At 46.5% G+C, this 22,105-nt stretch overlaps 1 protein-coding gene across 13 annotated transcripts in view; it reads right to left on the reverse strand.

The window, feature by feature from the left end:
- Msi2 (musashi RNA binding protein 2) overlaps positions 1-22,105 on the reverse strand; it is a 354,017-nt gene that overhangs the window by 215,587 nt on the left and 116,325 nt on the right. For all 13 annotated transcript variants that reach the window (XR_005878381.1, XR_005878382.1, XM_013117652.3 and 10 more), the window contains one exon: positions 18,212-18,304. Coding sequence is in view for 11 of the 13 variants with exons in the window: in XM_013117652.3 (XP_012973106.1) it covers positions 18,212-18,304 (93 nt within the window). In the remaining 2 variants the exon portion in view is untranslated. The remainder of the gene's footprint in view (positions 1-18,211; positions 18,305-22,105) is intronic.

The raw sequence follows: 22,105 nt of genomic DNA on the forward strand, positions 1-22,105 counted from the left end.
AGATATCCACAGCTACGCTGACTCATCCACTCATAAACGCACTACCAAAAATAACGCCTTGCCAAAATTACATTTCCTAATCTTTGAAAAGTAATATCCAAATTAAAATGGGGAGGAGGGTGTCAATGTTAAATGATGGCTGTGATTTATCTCTCAATGCCACATCTTGCCTGGGAAGATTTTTCCATGACATCAGTGCAGGCCACAAGCAAGATTAGCAATGACAATGACGACCGGAGAAAGAGATGGATTTGGAGCTCATTAGCCCAGAATTGAGATCATCTTCTGCCTCTTGGCAGCAGCTCCGATACACTGAGCATGCACCTTCCTGTTCTGAACTTCACTTACCTCAGCTGTGACGATGCACCCAAGAACGCCTACCTTGAAGGGGTACTGTGAGAATCATATACTTACAGATCAATACAAGCAATCAGCTAAGTACCTAGCACATAGAAGAGATGTAATTAAACACCGCTGTTACCCAGCTAGAGGTGTAGCTCAGTGGTAGAGCACCTGCCTAGCATATTCAAGGCCCTGGGTTCAACAGTTAACATCACAAAAGGAAAAAGAAAAAAGGCAGTTGACATTTTAAAAATCCAGTGTGGGCTCCGGTGACAGCTTAGGCAGCAAGGTGCTTGTCTCACAAGCAGAAGGACTGAAGTTTGGATTCCCTATACCCACATTTAAAAAAAACTGGGTTCAGGGGCACATACCTGTAATTCTAGCTCTGAAGACTTCAGGCAGATCCAGGAGGCTCTCAGGAGACCTGCCACTCAGCTCAATCAGCAAGCTCCATGTTCAGAGAGAGGTCTTGTCTCAAAAACCAAGGTGGAGAGGACATAAGAGGACCTGACTTTGATCTCTAGTTTCCATTACACACTTATGCACATACACCAACACATACAAAGCTTATGGCAGACACGTGAAGTAAAGTGAAAAAACGGGGAATACAGTCAATATTGACCTCTGGCCTCCACACATGTGCACAAGCACATGATCAGATACATACATGCACAATAGAAAAATCCTGGCAATTTAGTGTCACTACATACAATTTTGATTGGGTCGGTGGTTCCTTTCCTTTTTCCATACACAGAGCTATGCCCAGGTCTTCTATGTGCTAGTTCATCAAACTGTGATTTTTGCTGGTTAGTTCATTGCAAGTATGTATTTTATATCTTTGGGGTAAGAGCAACAAGAGTGAATGGAAAAGAAGAGAAGAGTAAGGCCAATACCAGTCTAGATAGTTCTGCGGATCTGGACCTGTCTCTTACTGCTTCTCCAGGCTCCTCATTGTCCTGGACATGCAACCAAGCGTTCCCCCAAGATCCATGTCCACTCCCTATACACACGCACACTGTGTCTACAACCAAGAGAGTAAGCCAATGTACTCCCATGACCTCTCCATGTCAACATGAGTTTCAATGGAGGGCACAGGACTGCCACAGGGCCATTAAGTGAGGACATTAAAAGCATTGATGTAGCTAAAGCACATTAACCTGTGGGGGAAGCCAGGCTATAAGCTGCGGCTCCACCGACATCATAAAAAGTAAAGAGGCCTTCGTAATGGAACTGATATTACAGCCATTGATATAAATTATACCTCGGAACAGGGGCGAAGGGGGTGGGATGTAAAAATGGAACAAGTTCAAACTTCTTTTATTGTAATAGTCTCCAGTTGAACATAATCACCAAAGCTATAGTGTGATACGATTGCCAAAACCAGACAAACATCTGTGCGATGGATTCATCTCAGAGGGGAGGCCAACAGCTTGTTATCATTAAAGCGGCGATGCTCGCTCCGCGACTGAACTGCAGGCCGCCTTGTTACTGTGCTTGTGGAGGCAATTGTACCAGATGTTGGCAACCACCTTCAGACAGATGACAGGCACCTGCTGTTGGGGAAATTAAGCTCCTCATTGGCCTCCCTGATTTGGGGAGCTGGGGGGCAGGAGTGACCCTTGCACATGCCTCATGATGGGTACTAATTACATATGACCAAGAGATGGGATTAGTTTCCCGGACAGGAGTGTTTCTTTCTGCCCCACTTGGCTCCTCATGAGAAGATCCAAGAGGGGCCTAAAAAGTGCTGGAGGGAAGGTAGAGATGTCCAGGCTGGAGATAGCAAGTGCAGTGTGTGATCGACTCCCTCAGCAGGTTGCTCCTGGTAACGGTCTCCAAGACCTCAAGAGCTCCTAAATTTGAAACATGGCTGTGGACATTAATCATCATTAAAAGCCAAACAGGCAATTTTCAAACCATGTCATGCTGACTCAGATGGAGACAAAGGCTTGACGATGGGGAGAGCATGGACAAGAGAGATAAATACACCCATGCCACCACAGACAAATAAAAATCATGGGAGCCCATAATTCATTTTTCAGAGCATCCTCCAAACATCAGCCAGTAGTTATTTGACATATATGAGTCACTCCCCATTCCGGGGAGCTGACCCAGGCCTACTAGGCTGAGGGTAAACTCAGAGAAAGGTACGAATAAGGATGCAATCAGAGGTCCTGGGTCCTGGAGGGGTGTCCTGCCTCCTCTGCTGCGAAGGCCAGTCCACAGATTCAGGGACCAACAGATAGCTCCATCCTGGAGGGTTGACACTCTGCTGACAAGGTCAAGTCGGAACTTTTGCAAAAATGTGCTGCTCAGACCCCTCAGTGAGCCACAGGGTTAACGCTGCACATAGGGGCTCTCCTTTCCTCTTGGGGGATCAGAGCTGAACCTGGGTGCCCTGCACTCAAGACAAGGACACCAGGTGCTGACTGCTGTTGTCAGAGAGACGTGATGCCTGGGAGAAGGCAGGAAGGACAGGCCCAGCCAGGACACAGCTTGTCGAGTTAGATGGGACAAGCTTACAGTGACCTTCTGGAGCCTCTGTCCTATCTTGTCTTGTCCAGGGGTCCTGAATATACATGCCCTCTTTGTCTACACAGCGAAAAGCCCTAAATGTTCCTAGTCACTGCCAAAGAAATTAAATGGCTTGCTACCAATTATTGAACCTTTAACAACACATCAAGTTCTAAATTTTCTACCCTCTACTAGAGGCCCAAAAGGAGCTTACTCTAATATTTAGCCACAAAGTAAAATGAAGCAAACCTTTTTAGTCTGTAATTAAAGTTGTTTCGTGTTCCTAACCAATCAGAACTGCTCTATTTAAAAACAGAAGGAGATAGGGGATGGGGGTAGGGAGGGCGTCAAAGTTCCTAGCATAGTAATGACAAAGTTTCAGAGGAACACTTACCAGAGAATACAGAAATCAAGGCATCAATTTAATTTCACACTCTACCTGCCTTGGACTAATTTGTGTAAATTACATTTCATACGAAGAACTTTGGCCCACGTGACCACAATGGAGAAATAAGCAGCTTGCATCAAATCGAGTTTTCTTCAGGTATAAATATATCACTCTTTTTAGTGTGTGTTTAGCTGAATTCAGTTTGGGCTCCATGCAACTATCACACAAATGTTAGTTTGCACATTCTTCTCAGCCCATCAAGTCAGTATCATTTGTTTGTTTTAAAAAGCAGACATAAGAAGCACAAATGAATCCATGTGGATCTTTCTTCCCCTCTTCTTAGTGTAGGAAAATGTTTATAACCAAATTCTCAGTTCATGGGTGTGAGTTAGCAGAGTCAAGAAGCTGTTGTGTGAAGCTTCACGAAGTTTCCATTTGGGCCTGACGAGTTCAAGAATGCAGCTGGAGAAATCGTGTGTGACCAAACAAGTCTGCATATGTGTTCATGGGTACAGTCCTCTAGCTGGTGACTACCGCAGTCATCCAGAGCACCTGTTCCTTAATAGCAATACCTTGGACCACGCCCAAGAAGCAACCAGGCCCCAGATCATTGCCCCTTGCCCAATATAACATGGTTGGCAAGGGCTGCCACTTGTCCTCCTCTGGACAATCTAATCTTAAAATTTCCTTCCAGACAGATTGGAAAAGTGGCCGCCATTGTGGACACTATAAGGCCTATTATTTCAAATGAATTTATAACTGACTCTAATGATAGCCGGTTATAAATCATTTATTTGAGACTCAAGGTGGAGACTGAGGAATGTGTTTAAGCAGTAACTTACAGCTACAGTCCAAATGTAGCCTGCTGCCTGGTGTTTGTAAATAAAAACTGGAACCCAGCCATGCACATTCATTTACATATTTGTCTGTGGCTGTTTTGTGAGTAACAGGAGAATCAAGTAACCCAACAGGAGACCGGGTGGTCTGCAGAATCTAAAGTATGTACTGTATGACCCTTTGCAGGAAAAGTCGACCAACCCTGGTCCATATGATCAGAGTACTCAGAATTCAAATACCAATAAGAAACCAGCTGAGGACTAGACAACTGCAATGCATTTGTTGTTGTTGTTGTTTTTAGGTTAGAAACAATCTTGTTTCACATGTCAATCCCAGCTCCCTCTCCCTCCCCTCCTCCCCATCAGGTCCCCCAGTCCCCTACCCAATCTCCACTCCTATCACCAAGGAGGGTGAGGCCCTCCATGGTGGATCTCCAGTAACTGTCATTTCATCCAGGGCAGGGCCTAGGCCCTCCCCCAAGAGTCCCGGCTGAGAGAGCCTCCAATATTGTGGCATGGGCACTCAAAGTCTATTTGTACGCCAGGGGTAAATACTACCTAAGGCCCCATAGATTACCTAGGCCTCCTCACTGACACCCACATTTGAAAGCAATGGCATTTTTGATTGTTACTACTTAAAAGGGGTGGGGACGAGACATGAGCTACCAGAGAGGAAACAACACGGCAAGAAGAGAAATGTTTTTAAAATCCTGGGCCGTCTAATAGACTTGGGCAAGGTGATAGCAGATGTTCGTATTTGAGCTGCATCTTACACAGCTCTCCAGCTGGTGACAAAGTAAGATGTTAGTTAACTCAAGCCCACTGAGTCACAATTTGTCTGAAGTGGGACAGACAGGGCTGCTGTATCCAGGGGTACATGAAGCAAGTAAGAGCTGGCTTCTCCCTGCCCCCCATGTCTATGCTGGCCCTCCGTAGATCCAGAACAAAAGCCTGCTATGCGCTTTTCCTAGCTCAACGTTCAGGCTGCAGAGAAAACACAACCCATCTTTCCCAGGCTGCCCTGGGAGTGAAAGACAGGAAGTTTAGGGGAAGGGCACCAAACAGGCTCCTCCCCTGCCATCTCTGCACTGCAGATCACTTACAGGTGTTCTGCTCCTGGACTGCATGTCCCTGGAAGGCAAGGAAGTTTGCCTTGCTGGGGCTCTCGTGGCTCTTATCTCTTGAAACATGGTGACTGGGTACACAGACAAAAGCTCAGGTACATCCACCCCAGGGCCTTCTGACCACAAACTATGGATACCTCCCTCCTCCTCCAGCCCTTCCCAAGATCTCCAGTACCCTGAGAGCTCTGGCTACCCCGTCCCGGCCTGAAACAACCCCACTAAGCCAAAGTTCTCCCTCAGCACTGTCTGAGAGTGGCAGCTTCACTTAGCAGAAGTGGTTAAGTAGAATCCACATCGCATCCGTGCCAGAAGCAACTACAACAGAAGCTTTCCAGGGGATGATGTGTACTGAAGTCTATCCAGACACACCCTCATCAAGAAGGGATGCTGTGGACAGCTAGGCATGGAAGAAAGCCCAGCCTGAATGAAGAGCCGCTTTTCTCGGAGTAGGCGTGTTGAAATCAACTGGAATGGAGTTAGAGCAACAGCTTTCTGAGCACAGGGGAAACTGTTTTAGGGTCTCTTGTGCCTCTTCAATAAGGGGTGGGCCCCCCTCCAGGCCTGCTGGGGAGCTCTAGCCTTACAAAGCTGCTTTCAAAGAACATTTTCAAAGCACCCATCTCACTTACTTCGAATTGATTTCTCAATACAAACCAACCAACCACATTCGCTCGCACACACACCCCAATTCCAACCAATACCTGCACTTCCCTGTGTCTAACCAAAGCCTCAGCTGTCAGCTTATGTGAGTACTTGGGGGAATCACTAAGAAGATGGTGGTTTTCCATAGAAAGTTGGCATTTATCAAAGTGCAAGCATTATCTTCTCAACAGAAGCTGACAATTTGTCCCATTCCTCCCTCGAGAGAATCCAGCGCGATCACATTTGCTTCCCCTGCATGCTGTTTCTCCTACTACAACATTTCTTTGCCTGGAAAGAAAATATTGTGACTCCTTGCCATATTCACTTCATTAGCATAAGAGGAGAAAAAGCCAAATCCTCCCTGCACTCTCCCCCTCCACCCAGTAGCTCCAGCTGGGTTAAATCCAGCAGCATCTAAGATGCTGAATTTGTCAGAAGGCTGCCTGAGGAGGTGGTAAGGAGGCAGGGCACCAGAGTCACCACAAAACGAATACCTTAGAAACTCAAAACACCAGCCACTCAGCAGAAGGGAGAGATCTGTGTACTGGAAAGCAGGGCGCTCATCAGGGGAGGGAAACTCAGTGGCAAGTCAGTAATCTGGAAGTTCAAACCGGGGTAGGGGTGCAACAAGGATCTGGAAAGGTAGCTTTGCTGGTAGAAGGCACAAAGCCATGGGTTCCACCCCTAACACCTTATATAACCAAGCATGGTGACACACCTGTAATCCCAGCACTCAGGAGGTGGAGGCAGGAGAATCAGAAGGACAAGGACAGCCTCAACCACATAGGAGGTTCAAGGCCATATTGTGCAACATGAGACTTTATGGAAAGGGACAGAGGGAGGGAGGAGACAGATGGAGAAGCAGGGATGGAAGGAAAGAGGAGCCCATCACTGCGTAAGTGCCAGACACCAACTAAATCAGACTCTAGTCACTCTTATAAAATGGATTTATTTTATTTTATGTGAATGAGTGTTTTGCCTGCATGTGTGTCTGTGCAGTATGTACATGCAGCATCTGCAGAATCCTGAAGAGGACCTCAGATCCCCTGCAACTAGAGTCACAGGCAGTTGTGAGCTGCCAAGTGAGTACTGGGAACGGAACTCGGATCCTATGGAAGAACAACTGGTGCTCTTAACCACTGAGCCATCTCTCCACCTCCGACTCTGTTCCTTCTTACAAACCCTGTACATGAAAATGTAGCCTTACTTAACAGACTCAGGACAATCAGATCAATACATATACGTTCAAGCTTAAGTCAACCTAATTCCAAAGTCCAAACCATTCAGTATTATCCCATGTCATCTAAACAAAGCCAGAGAGTCCTGCATCTGGAACAGTGGTGCTCCTTCATTCTTTCAAGGGGCAAAATGTCCCACCAACCCATCCTCCCTTGCCCCAACAGAACTTCCCAATGACAGAAATGTTTGTGCTAGGTCTTAGCATAATTGTACCATTTCCATTCCAGAGCCTGGCTGAAGGATCACCATTCGGCCAGTCTCAGGGAGAAACCCCAACTCCCAGCTAGTGTCCAACCCTGGAGGTTTCCTAAACCTATGAGCCTGGCCAAGCCAAGGCTTCTACTGTCTCCTGAATATCAGGGAAGAGACCTAAGAAGCCTTGCCATCTGAAGGTCTAAGCCCTTGCTTAGACCAAAGGCTGCAAGAAAAGAAAAACTAAGAAACCTCGGGGTTAGCCTCCAAGCATGCCTTGCATCTCTGGAAAAGTCGCATGTGAACCCTCTTGTGTCAGGACCTGCTCACAATACCCAGATACCTTAGTTCTACAAAGCTTGGCTGTAGCTTGATACTGCTCATTTACACCCATCTGCAAGAGAATAATAACAGGATCCCCCAAAGGGTGCCCCAGCTAAAGCTGAATTTTTTAAAAAAGCCCCATTTTTAAAAAGCTAAATTCATCATCTAAAACACCTTCCTTAATGACTAGCACAGCTCTTCCCTCTGATACAGAGGCCCCATCCATCCTTCCCTTCACTATTTGCTAAGCATTGGGCCAGGCCAGTCCTTACACTCCCCACCAGTAAACTGCTTGGGCTCCAGCTTGCTGGAATGTGAAGGCTCATGGAGACAAATTGTATACGCTGGGCTTACAGCTAAATAATCCAAGATGCCCTCTTCAGAGTCCCAATATGGATTTTCCCGGCTCCTAGTTTGTTTTCTTCGTGGCACAATTTGGAGTTAATTTTGTTATCTGCTTGCTAGTTTAGAGTTTGTCCTCCATCTGTATCCCATGCTAACAGGCTACAAGGAAGCAGGGTTCTTGTCTGTTTTATTTACTCATGGGACAGCGGCCCCTTAGCTCAGTGCCTGGCCCCCACAACATCCCTGAGATCTACGGAATGACACAATGAACAAGTGAACGGTGCGCAAGGCCACAGGCGCAATGCTCTCTGGGCTTAATGAGGAGGAATGACTGCTTTCCTGCACTAAGTGGTCCCATGATGTGGATGTAGCTTTGAAGATCTAAGGCTCTTTGTCTTTATAGGGTTTTCCCCCTCCTGCTTTACACTGAGTTTATTAACATCTTCCCATCCCTTAATATTTGCTGTAAATTCAAAGGAAACCGGAAAACGAAGCTTATGAGAATCATATGTACAGGAAGAGGAAAGAAAACTTAGTGAGGATGTGAAAAGCTCTCCCATGAGACAAAATAAATGCAATAAACACATTAGTGGATCAATATATTTAAATGTATTTTAATAAACATCAGCTAAGTATTCCTGGGACAATTTCCAGATGATATTCTTTACCCCCCCCAAAGGCTTAATCATCCAGAAAAGTTAAAAGAGTTTCTCCACAGGGTCCGACTTTAAAAATTTCTCTTTGGCTTGTGACAAACTGGTACTCTCTGTCAACAGGAGAGCAACCTGAAGGTCTTCCACAAACTGGAAGCTGGGAGGTACCTAGACCGAACTCAGGGGCACCTCAGCAAAACGATACAACTTCATGTTTATGTTGTGAGGATCCTGGGAGAACTTTTCAGTTTGTGTTGTTCCCTGGGTTGGTGAAAGAACCGAAGAGTTACCTTTATCCAAAGGGCAGAAGTGTGTGCATGCACGCACACCCAAGTGTACTGGCAAGCCTACCACTACACAAGACTGGAGAGGCAGTTCTAGAGTCTCAGAGGGCTCAGGTCTGGTGAGAGGGTGTAGAAATGAGTGCAGTTGTGTTTCTAGTGTTTGTTAAACACGCTTTTGTTTCTGACAGGATGCAAATAACTCCAGATGCAGTGGCTCATTTAATCCTCATGGCCATCTTATGTATAGTAGGCATACATATTACATATGTGTGTATTATGTGCCATCATTATCCCTGTTCTGCAGGTAAAGAAATACACGAAAAGAAGAGTTGAAATGACTTCTTAGTAAGTAGATGGGCTGTATTTGAATCAGAGAAGTGGGAACAAAAAAAAACCTTCTATGATCCAGGCAACATCCTAAGCTTGTTGGCTGGCAAAGCCTGTGGTATCATCAGGCTGCCTCCTGGTTTCTGTAAATAAAACTGTACTGTTACAAAGCCACAAACATTTATTTTCATATTGTCTTTATCTCTTGTTTGACACAGTGACAGAGTTGAATGGTCTTAAAAGACCATGTGGGGCTCAGAACTAAAACTAATTATCTGGAGTTTTTCAGAAAAACTTCACCAACCCCATAGTTTCATTCTCAAGGTCAAGTAACTAAAAGACCAGAAATGTAGGCAGTCATTTCAAGCAAATAGAAGACTGTATTTTTCAACAAGAACCACACACCTGTAGCCTTCTGTACCATAATATTTATTCTATATAACAAGTATAGCAAATAGTCATAAAGTAACAGTACCAGGTCTAGGATGTAGGTCGGTTGTAGAGTGCTGGCCCAGCATGCCCAAGTTCCTGGGTTGTTAACTGGTAACCTTCCAGGAAGATGCCAGATGGTCAGGCATCCATCCTTCGAGCATCTCACATGAAGCAAGAACCCAGGACTTCTACTAGAAGGGTTAAGGGCAGACACAAAAGGAACCCCTGAATCTGAACATTGATGGCAGCCGAATTGGGGCAGCTACACGGTTGATAATGCCTCCTTTTTTCACTAATGGGTGGGGGAAGAAAAGTGGTGGTTTTTTTTTTAAGATAAATATGAAAAAAAAAGTTTTGTGCCTTGGAAGGCTTGCAGCAGCTCTCGCTCTGAGGTCTTCGATGCCCTTCTGATGGTCCAGAAGAAGGCTGGGGACACAGTCAGAAAGCCCGTCTCTGATCATTGCACACTCTCATTTATTTTTCCTTAACTGAAAAGCACCATAAGTTGTTTCTTTGAATGCTGACACACCATAAGCAAGTCAGAAAATATTTACCTCTGTCTCCAATTATAAAAGGCCGTTAGCGACCTCAACAACCAAAAATCTCTCATTATAAGTAATCCACTCGCAGAAATTGCATCTCCTACAGCAGACCACCTAAAAACCACTTCCTGTAAACAAACTCTGCTGGGCTTTTAAATCTAATTAAATCCTCACTTTGCCCTTTAACTACAAGAAGCTCACTTTTCACTGAGCCAGGGCAGGTTTTTTTGTTGTTGTTATTTTCAATAATCCCAAAGTCAAGCTCCAACTCCAAACCCCCACTGCCTGTCTTTGCCACCTACCTTCCCCATAGCACTTTCTCACTTAACTATTTCTTGTGCTGACTCTCCCCCAGCTGCTAGAATAAATCAGGAGGGTAAAATGTAAATGTGTGAATGAGAATTCCAGGACACTGAGGAAGGAGTATTTAAATCTGCCTAGTCAAGGGGAACATATCTGACAGGCCTTTTCAGAGCCTGAAGTAGTCAGGCTCACACTCCACTTGCCCTTTTGCAGCTGGTCACCCCACCTTTACCCTGCCTAGGGTAGCAGGGACAAGTCCCTACAACCAGGAACCTGTCAATAGCAGCATTTAGGATGGTTGGCCTGCCGTCTGCTGCCTTCTACCCGCTTCCCTCTCTTCCATCTGTCTCCGCCCACTGCAGCTGCAACAAGTAATCACCCGCTCTCCACAACCACAGACCCTCCATCCGGACTTTTCCATGGCAGAAACATAGGCACAAAAAGGAAGAAAGCACCATTACCCAGAAAATCTGCGACCTTAAAGCAAAGCAGATTTCACTTTGCCATTAACTCGACACCAAAAAAGATGCTAGGGAGCGGAGGCGAAATGGAAACAGCAGAGGCAAACTCAATCTCCTATTTATTTCATGCAAAGTTTTCTCGGTGCCTATTAATGCCTGCTTTCCCTCCACCATTTAATCTCTGCTTCCATTTCATTCTTAGACGACTGTGATTATTCTAATTCAGCATTTGGATGACTTCATTTCCGCTCAAGTACACCCAGGTCAACTTGGATAGAAAGGAAAGAGGAGGAGAAGAAAAATAATCAGCTAAAAGCTATTAAATATCAGCCGTGAGCCTCGTGATTGGTTTTAAAGGCAGTGGTGAGGTTAGCAACAGTCAGAAAAGCAATGCTCAGGCTTCTTCCTGCTTCTTAACGTTTTTTTCCCTGGGTCTTTTCTCTACTGTGGCTTCCAGTGTAAATAAAGTACCCAATGGCAGCCCACTTAGGGCTAATTCACAGATATTGAAGTCTCCAAATACAGAGCTGTAAAAACTTACAGGGCAGAAAACTAGACAAACCAGGCCGTTCTACACGGACTGCTTCTGTGAGAACAAAGGGGAAAAAGGAGAAGAAAGGGGAAGGAAAAAGAAAAGCATACGTGACCCATGTAATGGGGCGTCCTATTCATGGGGTGGGGGTGGGGCGCGATCTCCATATCAATGCTCACTCCACAGAACAATCCAGTTAGATGACTATGCCAAGTCTAAATGAACTGTGCTTTCTCTCCCTGAAGAACCACCCTAGCACCCACTGGCACAAGTCCGGGCCATGATTTGGTTTTCAGTGGGAACTGAAAACCATCTCGGAAGAGAAAGCGTTCCTTTCTCATGCTAACAGCTCTATTGTAAGTGACCTCTTCAGAGGTCTCCGGGAGGACTCTGAGAAGGTGAGGCCCCTGGAAGTACTTCATGTTCCCTCCCTTCCCCACCACAGGCCTCATTAACTCCTTTGCTCCCAAGAGCTCCCTGGTCCTGCCTTCTTTGGAATTAAGTAAAGCTAAACTGTGCTGGGACACAGAGTGAAACAGCCACGTATGAAGCCTTGTTCCTCTACCTAGTATGCAAATGAGCGTGCCATCAGATTAACATAATCTCAAAGTTTTTCCCAGCTTGCAACCCAGAAGGCATTGGGATAGTTTTCTATTTGTATATTTTAAAACACTGTTAACAGTGTAATAATAATGTCTGATGCCTGTGCCTAACAGCTGGCTATATTTTGTACACTAAGAGGGAAATGGGAAGCTTTCCTGGAAACCTACTATTTTAGGAATTCTGTTTGAAGAAAACATGAAGATTTAGGAGAAGGGAAGCTAGGGAGCTGAATCTATTTCTAACTCCACTGGCCATCACAGAACCCGGGCTGGGGGGCTGAAACGGGCAGGGAAACACAAATTTTGTGAGCATCAGGTTGATTTACAGCACCGTACAAGGACCATGGTGATGCTGTCTGTGCTTGGACCTAAAAGGTGGATGTGGGAGATGAAGTGTTTGGCTGTCCACTGTGGCAGACTTCCCCATGTCTCCTCCACAAGACGTCCTTCTGAAGTGAGGGAACACCACAAACCAGACAGAGAATATAAAGACCATGAAGACAGGGTTGGCTTTGCATTGGGCTATCTCAGGAAGAAAGCTTAAAAACCTAAAATCCCACCACAGCCAGCCAGTGAGGGAGGGAGTGAACCTGACCCTAGTTACAAGTGAAGATAGTCTGAGGAACACTCCAGACTCTGGAGAAGCTAGGCAGGTGATTGATGAAGGCCCCACCTTCCAACCAGGCCACCTGCGAAGGCCCCATGGGAGCATCACACAGCCACAAAAGACACACACAGAGTTTTTTGTTTTCTGGGTTCCTGAGAGAATCAAGCACCCATACAGAGCTTTTTATCTGTGCCACACATTTGGTAGTAATAAAAATCTACCCCAGGATCACAGACCACTTTCAAGAATATACAGGGCTAACTTGCCTCTTTATCTCCCACAAATCTCTTGCTCTTTGAATTTCAAAGGCTTTATGGGGGGGTCCTCACACTTTCTGTTATCAAAAGCAATCTGAATGGCATCACAGACACACCTCCATGCCCCTACCTATAGCCTGGAGCTAGAAAACAATAGGCACCAGGTTGATACTCTCAACAAATGCACCCCCACAGGACCCCCACTTCATGGAATAAATGAGAAGATCCCTATGTGAAAAAAACCAGCTCATTCTGGTTTCCAACTGTTTTCTTTCCCCACAAAGTTCTCAGACTCCCCTCTCTCACACAGTCCAGCTCTAGCAAGGAGGCTGCAAAGAACCCCTTACTTCCTTCCCAGAAAGCTCCCTTCCCTGGGACCTGAGGAGCCTTAACTTCCCAAATCCCGCCCTTCCTTGATGTCTTTTCCCCCCCCACCACCACCACCGTGAGCAGCTGGCCCAGGAAGGGGTTAAGGCCCTCATATCAAACCACAGCTTAGGTTTTGGCCCAGAAGGGACATGGGAACGGGGGCAGCGGGTTATAAAGGCCGGATTGTAGCAGCCCACTGGATTGGAAATGACTTGTAGGCCTAATGAAACAGAACTTTGGCAGTAAAACAGAATAAAAGGAATGAGACAATAAACGGCAAGACAAAGGGTGCAGAGTCGGTTCAGCTTAGCCAAATAAGCTCACTTTGTTGTTGGGAAAAGCCAAAGCCGATTAGGATAAACCAATGACTAAGCATAAGTCTTCCAAACTAATTACACAGCTCGCCATGTGAAGTCTAATTGGAAGTCTCCATGGCTCTCACTGGAGTCCTGTAGAGTCAGCATCACCTAGCAAGTAAAGCTGAGCAGAGCTGGGCACTGGAGCTGCCCTGGCATCTCAGGAGTAGCTAAGAAGTGGGAAACTTTCTGTTCTATCCAGGACAAGGCAGAGGGGTCATTCTGCTTCAAGGCCTCTTTGATCCCAAATCCCTTGCAAGAATGTAAGTAAGAGAGTGGAACTTGAAGGAGGGGCCCTAAGAGAAGTGGAGAAAGGAAGAAGAGGAGGAGGGGGAGGGGGGAAGAAAGGAGGGGGATGAGGAGGGGGAGGAGGGAGAGGAGGAGGGGAAGAAGGAGGGGGAGGGGAAGGGGAGGAAAGGAAGGGGAGGAGGGGGAGGGGGAGGCACCTGTGTGTAGGGAGGGCTTCTCCAGCTCAAGGCACTTTGGTTAAGAGGTGAGCTCTTGGAGTGGCTCTGCTCCAGCATATCAGAGCATCAGTCATCTGCCAGGATTTGGAACGGTCTATATACATCATTCCCGTACGTATGAAATCATGAACACAGATAATGTTCACCGAATAACCAAGGCAGTTAAATAAATTGCTGGAGATCAGTGTTGCTGACAAATGAATACACCACACCGTGCTCCCTATGCAGAAGAGTCAGCTGACTTCCAAAGCAGGAGGCAGGGATCCACCCAGAGTGCAGAGGCTAGCTCGTGCCCCAAGTGCCCACTCCAGCTTTACCCAGCCTGGACTGTGTGACCTTAGACAACTTACTTCTCATCACCCACATAGTGGAGATGCCAGGTGTCTCATCTGACATCCTTGAAAGCACATTTTAAAGTGCATTAAAAGCTCGGCTCCAAACACATGTAACTGTAAAAGACAAACAGCAACACGAAGTAAAACTATCTTACCAGTAAAATCTGAACATCACAAGTTTTGATCACTTAAACCTAGTGCCTGGAACAGGAAGACTTAAAGTAACTTACTCAGTTTTTCTGGGTCTTACTCATAGGATGAAGATTCCAAATTATAAATAGTGCTTTTTTCCAAATACAGAATGCAGTCTCAAATCAAGATGCACTGCCCCTGCATCATGAAGCCCAGAAATAAACTTACTGTGTTGAAGACTGTTTTGCTTACTACATACCATGCTGACTACTGTGAGCAATGTATTCTTTGGTTAGTCTATAAATACACTGGGTTATAATCTATCTACCTATATTTAAACACTCTCTACAGGACCTTCACAACTTAAAGACCTGCCTTAGGAATAATTCAGTTCAGGGGTCAACAGATCTGCCTCTCTGTTTTTATAAAGTTTTATTGGAACACAACCACAGCCATCTGTTTACATGCTGGTTGCAGATATTTTCACCCTACAGAAGCAGAAGTTACAACAGAGACCATATGGGTTGCAAAGCAATTTACTAGCCTTTACAAATCTGTCAACGGCTTCCCCAGAAGGGAAACTGAGGCCAGAACAAAAGTCTGCCAAGGTATTGCTGGAGGTCATCCCATGGTCAGGACCAGCACGGAAGCTTTGAAATACATTCTATCTTGCCATTCTCCATGGAAGGCACCAGAAACAGCCACCTCAGTTTGTTGAGTTCTGTGCCGACAGCTTCATTTCATGATCACATTTTAATATAAACAAGCATCAGCATCTTTAATGGGGGGAGAGGTCTTCTGAGGGGAAGATGGGACAAAGCAAAAAGGGTTGCTAAACGTCCATTCTGAGTTATTTAAAACTCTGTGTCATTTGGTACCCAGTACACTTTGAGCAAAGACATATCTAAACTACACTCAGCTTAGCCCCTTGATAGCAGCTGTGTCCATGTTGACTGCCACCTGAAATAAACAGCTGGAGCAGCTGCCACCTCAGGCAGACGGAAAAGGGGACAGGACATGATAGTGAGTGAAACCTGAAACGTGGCACGCCCCGCACAGAGGCTGTAGTGAGATGGAGCAGAGAGGAAGCAAGGTCTGCATCTGGTGCAAACTTAAACCCTTCCGGTCTCCATTATCCTCCCCGTCAAGGAGGCGACAGGACACCAATCTTCTCAATGCAGATGGAAGGTGTGGATGCCCAAGTCTGGGGCACCCCTCTGTTCAAATCAAAGAGACCCCAAGCCTTCCTCTCCTGACAGCACTAAAACACCATTTATCTGAAACACAGGAACACCACCATCTCACAGAGAAAAATTAAGGACAATGTAAGGAAATGGCTTGAGCTGCCATGTGACAGTTGGTAGTACTCCTTTCAATCCATAGCTCGCTAATTTGGTTCTAGACAGCCCCTAACAACCTCCCACAGCCATATGTGTCTGTGTGCACACCGTGCAGGTGCATCATGTAGCACAGAGAGACAGAGAGAGAGAGAGAGAGAGAGAGAGAGAGAGAGAGAGAGAGAGAGAGAGAGAGAGAGAGAGAGAGAGAGAGAGAGAGAGAGAGAGAAGAGAGATATACTTTAACAAAGGGTAAAGTCGGTGTGTCATTTACCCGCTACCTCTTTGATTATTCTGGATTCAAATGGACAATCAGAATCCAGAGAGGGCAGCATCCGACCCAGCGAGTGCCATGTTAGGGAAGATGGTCTGTGACTGCTGCCGAGACAAAGGGACAACTGTTCTCACGGCGGTGTTGGAAGCGGCTGTGAGCAAGGCCAAAGCTTGCCGGGCGGCCCACTGCTGACACTCTGAGTCACGACTGTTTAAGTGCTCATGAGAAAACAACAAAGAGGACGGAAGGAAGGACGAGGGAGAGACCTGAGAGGGAAAAGCAGCAAGCCTGGGGATGTGCAGAGATGCGCTGTCTGTTGCAAGTATAAGCCTGTCTGAAATACAGCAACAGCTCATCCCGACAGCCGCAACCTCCCTGACACCTGCAAATGGGCCTATGAGATTCCAAGGCAGGTTATGGCTCGAAAAAGAAATCCCACCTCTCGTTTGCAAACACTACCCCTGGACTCAATTTGAAGGCAGAAAGACAGCAAAGAGGGCCCACCCTCCAGAGTGTGGTGCAAGAAGGACTTGTCTCATTTAATTACTTCCAATCCTTCTCCCTAGGCAGGGAGGGGCCAGTGATGGATACTTCCCCCTAACACCATAAATCACTCTTGGAAAGAGAAGCCCTGTAACTCCAGTGGCCATCAGCACATTTAGCTTCCCCAGTGAGCCACCCAGAATGAATCAGACCCCAGGCAGGATGTTCAGGAGGATTCTGAGGAAGGTCTCTTTCAAAACCCACCTAGGTGGGCAATTCCATGCCATTTCAAATGCACAGCTGAACTGGAAGATGCTGTTTTCTTTGTTGTATGGCCTCCCATCCACACAGAAACTTATTAATACAAAGGGGGGGTCTTATTTTCAAAGCTAAATAAAGGTCATAGCCCTCATCTCAGGCAGTGGCTCATGGAGGGACACAAATGGTGATTGAGTCATAGCTGCCGCTGCCCTGGGCAAGCAAGCAAAGCACAGAACTTTCAGGCCAACTGGTGGGTGGCAGTGCCCTCATCCTGGACTACGGCAAACAGGACAGCCATCGTGGGAGTAAATGAATGATAAAAGCTTCGAGTGGGTATTGCATCTTTCCAGGATACCACAGAGCTCTGCCACATCAGCCTGTCAGCAGGGAAGACACTATGATGGAAAGAGCTGGCCCATGCTTGGGCTCCCATGACAACACCCACAATTACTCAAAGAGGCAGGAAGCAGAGGGCCAGCTCAGCCATTCACCTGCCAACCTCCTTACACCTATGGCTTCTGTGGGAGCTAGAGAAAGAGGACCACGTAAAGGCAAACACAGGGCAGCATGACATCTAAGGAAGAGCCCCCTCATATGCTGCTGCCTCTTTCACCAGCTTGAAAGCAGCTGACAAAGACATCACCCACGGATGTCCGTCCCACATATCTATCTAGCCCCCACACACCGTCTTGCCCCCATTCCTGACTGAGGACACCTAGGCCTAACAGCATACTTCAGGGAGTCACTTTGCTTCTGTCTCATAGGCACTCTGGTCAAAATGATGATGGATATAACCAACATCTTTCCCAAGTCTCTTTGGGCACTTAACAGGGGAATGTTCTGCTGCCAAGGGCCCAGGACCCTCATTTCTGAACGTCATCTTCCAGAAATACAAGGAATAAGGAATCCTAGCACGGTGCACAGGGCTTTGCATCTCACAGCTTCTGTGGGTGCCTGTGCCCTGTGAGTCACAACCCCACATCCTTCCCCAGTCCTGGCCCCATGCGGCTGGCAAATGACAGCAAAACAGTACTGAAAGGCCATTCTGTGTGCTCCTGCAGGCGCCCAAGGCTCCATGCCAACCAAAGCCTGACTCTTCCACTGGAGAGCTGGAGTTTCATGTAAATCCCGACAGGGAAGTTCAAGGACCCAATTCTAAACGACACAGCTATAGCATCATCCCAGGTATCCACATCTGAGGATCCACCCACACCTGTGGGTGACTACTGTCTGCCCATGGGCAGCACTTACCTTGCCAAACTGCTCAAAATACTGCTTTACATCTTCCACTACAGTGTTCGCAGACAACCCTCCTACAAATATTTTCTTTGTTCTTGTGACCATCTGCAAGAGATGACAAGAGGAGGGCACAGGTTAACTGGGTTATCAGAAGCAGTGTTTGGTAAGACACTTCAACAAGCCTTGCTCCATGTTCTTGCAGGAAGGCAATCTGGAACCTGTCTTAGCCTCATGGACCAGACCATTATATAGTTAAGGATGCTGGAGCCAGCTATCCTGCATTATCTTAGGCTTTCAGTCTACCAGAGTAGACTGGACTTCTTGACAGGAAAAGGAGCCCCCAGGACCTCTGTGGCCACAAAACATGACTTCATTAGTATATTGAGAAAAATCCCACAGCAGGTTATTTTAAAATAGAGGAGACACAAACAAAGCACAGACAGATGCAAAAAAAGACGATGCTCAGATAGTAGCCAAAACCTTGTCAATTATGACCACACAGCCAAGAAGATGTGAGCAGCACAAACTGCTCTTGATGGTTGTTTTTTAATTGGATGGGTAGGGAAAGCGGGTGGGGTTGGCAAGGGTTGTGGGAGGGGATATGATCAAAGCCTGTTGAACAGAGTTCTCAAGGAACTAATAAACTGGTTTTTAATTGAATACATAAGGACTAGGGATAGCTCTTGCTTCAAATGCTCAAGGCCTTGGCTAAATCCCCCGTACTTAAAAGAAAAAAACTGTAGACACAAGTCAAAGGACGTGTGTACTTTCTATGCTCAGCTCTTCTCAGGCTGCCCTGTGCCTGTAGATAAGACAGGTGCTGACCTCCCACTCAGGGACCACCCTGCAAGCCCCGACCTGACACACCTTCAAAGCCCTCCCGACTCCCTGCAGCTCACCTTGCTCGACCCTATGCCATCCCCACTAATCCCTACGTTTCCACACCTCTATCCTCACAGGTCTTTCTCCCTGGAATGCCTCTCCACTCCCAGATCATCCCATGGCAGGCCACAACCATCTTCCAAGTTTCCATGACCTTCTTCTAACTCCAAAATATGCATGTGCTATCCCAGCCAGCCTGACACTAGTCTCACCTCCTCTGAAGTCACCTGATACTGGAACCATCCACAGCACCACAGCTAGCTCTCTCTCTCTCTCTCTCTCTCTCTCTCTCTCTCTCTCTCTCTCTCTCTCTCTCTCTCTCTCTCACACACACACACACACACACACACACACACACGTCCCCGATTCACACTAATGGCTTTCTCCTTCAAATCCAGGCTCTGAGTCTGCAGGACCTCTATGACACCAACAACGGGACTAGGCAAACAGAAGGCAACACTGAAAGCCAATAAATGCAAAAATGAACAAATGTGGCCCACATTCTAGAATCTGGCTAGCCCTAAAGGAAAGGAAGCTGAAGAAGGGCAGAGTTTGAAACTGCCAGAATCCTGTCTCAAAAGAAAACAAAACAAAAAGAAAGCAAGTAAAATAATTGAAAAAAATCTAGTAAGTAGGAAAATAACATTGGGCACCAAGACTCATCATTCTGACTTAATAAAATCAATGTTATCTATGTTATTAATGCTAGATGAAGGACACAGGACAGGTACCACACCTTCAGGGATAGTTATCACACTAGGACTATTAAAATATTTGGTGAGTGGATGAATGAGCCAACATACCCACAACAAATCACCCAGATGTCATGCTGCACATCCAGGGAACGCAGCTGACATGTTGGAATATAAAAGACACTAGAAATCCAGCACCGGTGTCTCATGGCACTTGTAACTCTAGATGGGATTCACTCTCTTGGATTTGGATTCTCTCCTCTACTTCACAAGGTGCTGTACCAGGTCCACAAAGTCCCCCCGCCACCCATCTCCCCAACCCTCAGGAGTCCAAGACTGGGTTGACTGAGTCAGAAAGAGGCATCCAGATTTCAGGACGCTTAGGCTTTAGCAGGCAGCTCTCGGTGGGCACATAAGCCACGTGGCCGATGGCTGATCCCAAACTAGAGCGAATGAAGGCCTTTCAAGAGTTCACTGTGACTCCTGCCAGCTGCTTCCTCCTGTTGCATGCAAGCACTATGAGTGTCGAGCTGTCGTCTGCTGGTTTTCTCTTCCCCAATGACTAAGGCTAAGGGTGAGATGACAACACGAGTGAGGGCATTCTAGTAAAAGACCCTGCCAGGATCCAAACCACAGTGCCCACCTCGCGGGCTCTCTTGATGAGCTGGCTGCAAGCTCTTCTTGCTCCTGACATGAACTCCCCCTCTTACCTGTTTCTAAGATCCTCCTGATAGACCAAGAAGAGCTCCTTGATGGTCAAACTCTATCAAGGCCATGTCATGGTTAATCTTGACTGGGAACTAGAGTGGACTGAGAGAGGTGAAGACTTCAGTAGAGCACACCTCTGAGTGTGTCTATGAGGGCATTTCTAGCACTGACTGACAGGTACTAAACAGCAATGAAGGGGGAACTACCTGCCCTGGGTACGGGAAGCACTATGCCTTTAAAGGCCAGAGGCCCAGTGAAATAAAAGTGAAAAACACAACAAACCCAGGCACATTCATTTATTTTCGTACTCATTCACACTCTCCACACTGTTTCCAGGTCTCCATGCTATAAGCTGTTTCCCGCCACTAAACTGAACTGATACCTCAAGCCAAAAGCAAATCCCCGCTCCCTCAACTTGCACTCATTCATAGCAATGAGCAAGGCTAACTGATCTGAGCCTTCTTTGGATTTCAATCTCTTCCTAGACTTACTAATGGTCTAATTCTACAAGCTTAACTTCCCCAGTGTATTCATTCAACACACCCCTCAAGTGCGGGGCACAGGAGCATATACTGTAAGAGAATGTGGGATTCAATCCCTTATAAAATGGAGATATAACAATTAGCTTAGCACACAAGCTCCCACGAGGCCTAAGTTAAATACCATATGCCAAAGAGTCTAGCAGGGCACACTGAAGGTGACAGCTAAGCGGCCGCTACAACTGAGCCCAGAGTCAATTATTAAATTCATCCTTTACACTTAAATGTACAGTGGAAAAACATTTATACAAATAGCTTTAAAAATAAATCAACTCCTATAACGCCATCCTAAATGTCAGTAATTTCAAAAACACATTTTTTTCATTTCTGTGTAATATCTGATAATCCTATACTTTAATTTTGCTCCCCCCACTTTAAACTCCAACCAAGCAATTAAATATTTGTGAAGAAATGTTAGCACAACCTCAGATATATCCTAGTGGAGGCCTCAAAGCACCTCTGGTGGAGCCTTCCATGGAGGAAACCCTGTCACCTCCTCATTGCTTAGAGATGGGTCACACAATGCTGAGGCCCTACCTAGATTCCAAACATTCCTGGGAACCCAGAGGAGAAAAAACGACCACCCTGTCTTCATCTAAACTCCTGAAGCTTGGCAACTGGCTAAATGAAACGATCTCTTCATACCCCCTCCACTGTTGCCTGGCAGCTGTGAGCATGCCAAGACAGAGCCCTAAACACAGAAACAGGCAGCCAGCTATAAATCCACACCACCTCCCCCCAAAAGCCTTTAAAAACCCTTCCCTTTCTGGAAGGATGAGAAAATCCAGGCCCTGGACAATGCCCCAAAACATCGGAGTTACTAAAACATCCTTTCTAGGATCTGGCTCAGATAGAGTGATGGCTTTCAGTCCTCAGCAAACACTAAAAAGAAACTGGTTTCATCACAACCTGCCAGACATGAAAAAGCTAGAGGGGAAATGTTAGCTTGGTTAGCAGCTTTGGGAGAGGGGAGCACAGCCAGGGGGCGGTGGGCGGAGCATCATGAACCTCTCCCACCGGGGGTGGGTGGATGGGCAACGGGGTGACCTGCAATCACACATTGTCCCCTCTTTCTCTTCCATCTC

Source organism: Mesocricetus auratus, unplaced genomic scaffold (assembly GCF_017639785.1).
Source record: "Mesocricetus auratus isolate SY011 unplaced genomic scaffold, BCM_Maur_2.0 Super-Scaffold_100007, whole genome shotgun sequence".
Taxonomy (NCBI): Eukaryota; Metazoa; Chordata; class Mammalia; order Rodentia; family Cricetidae; genus Mesocricetus; species Mesocricetus auratus.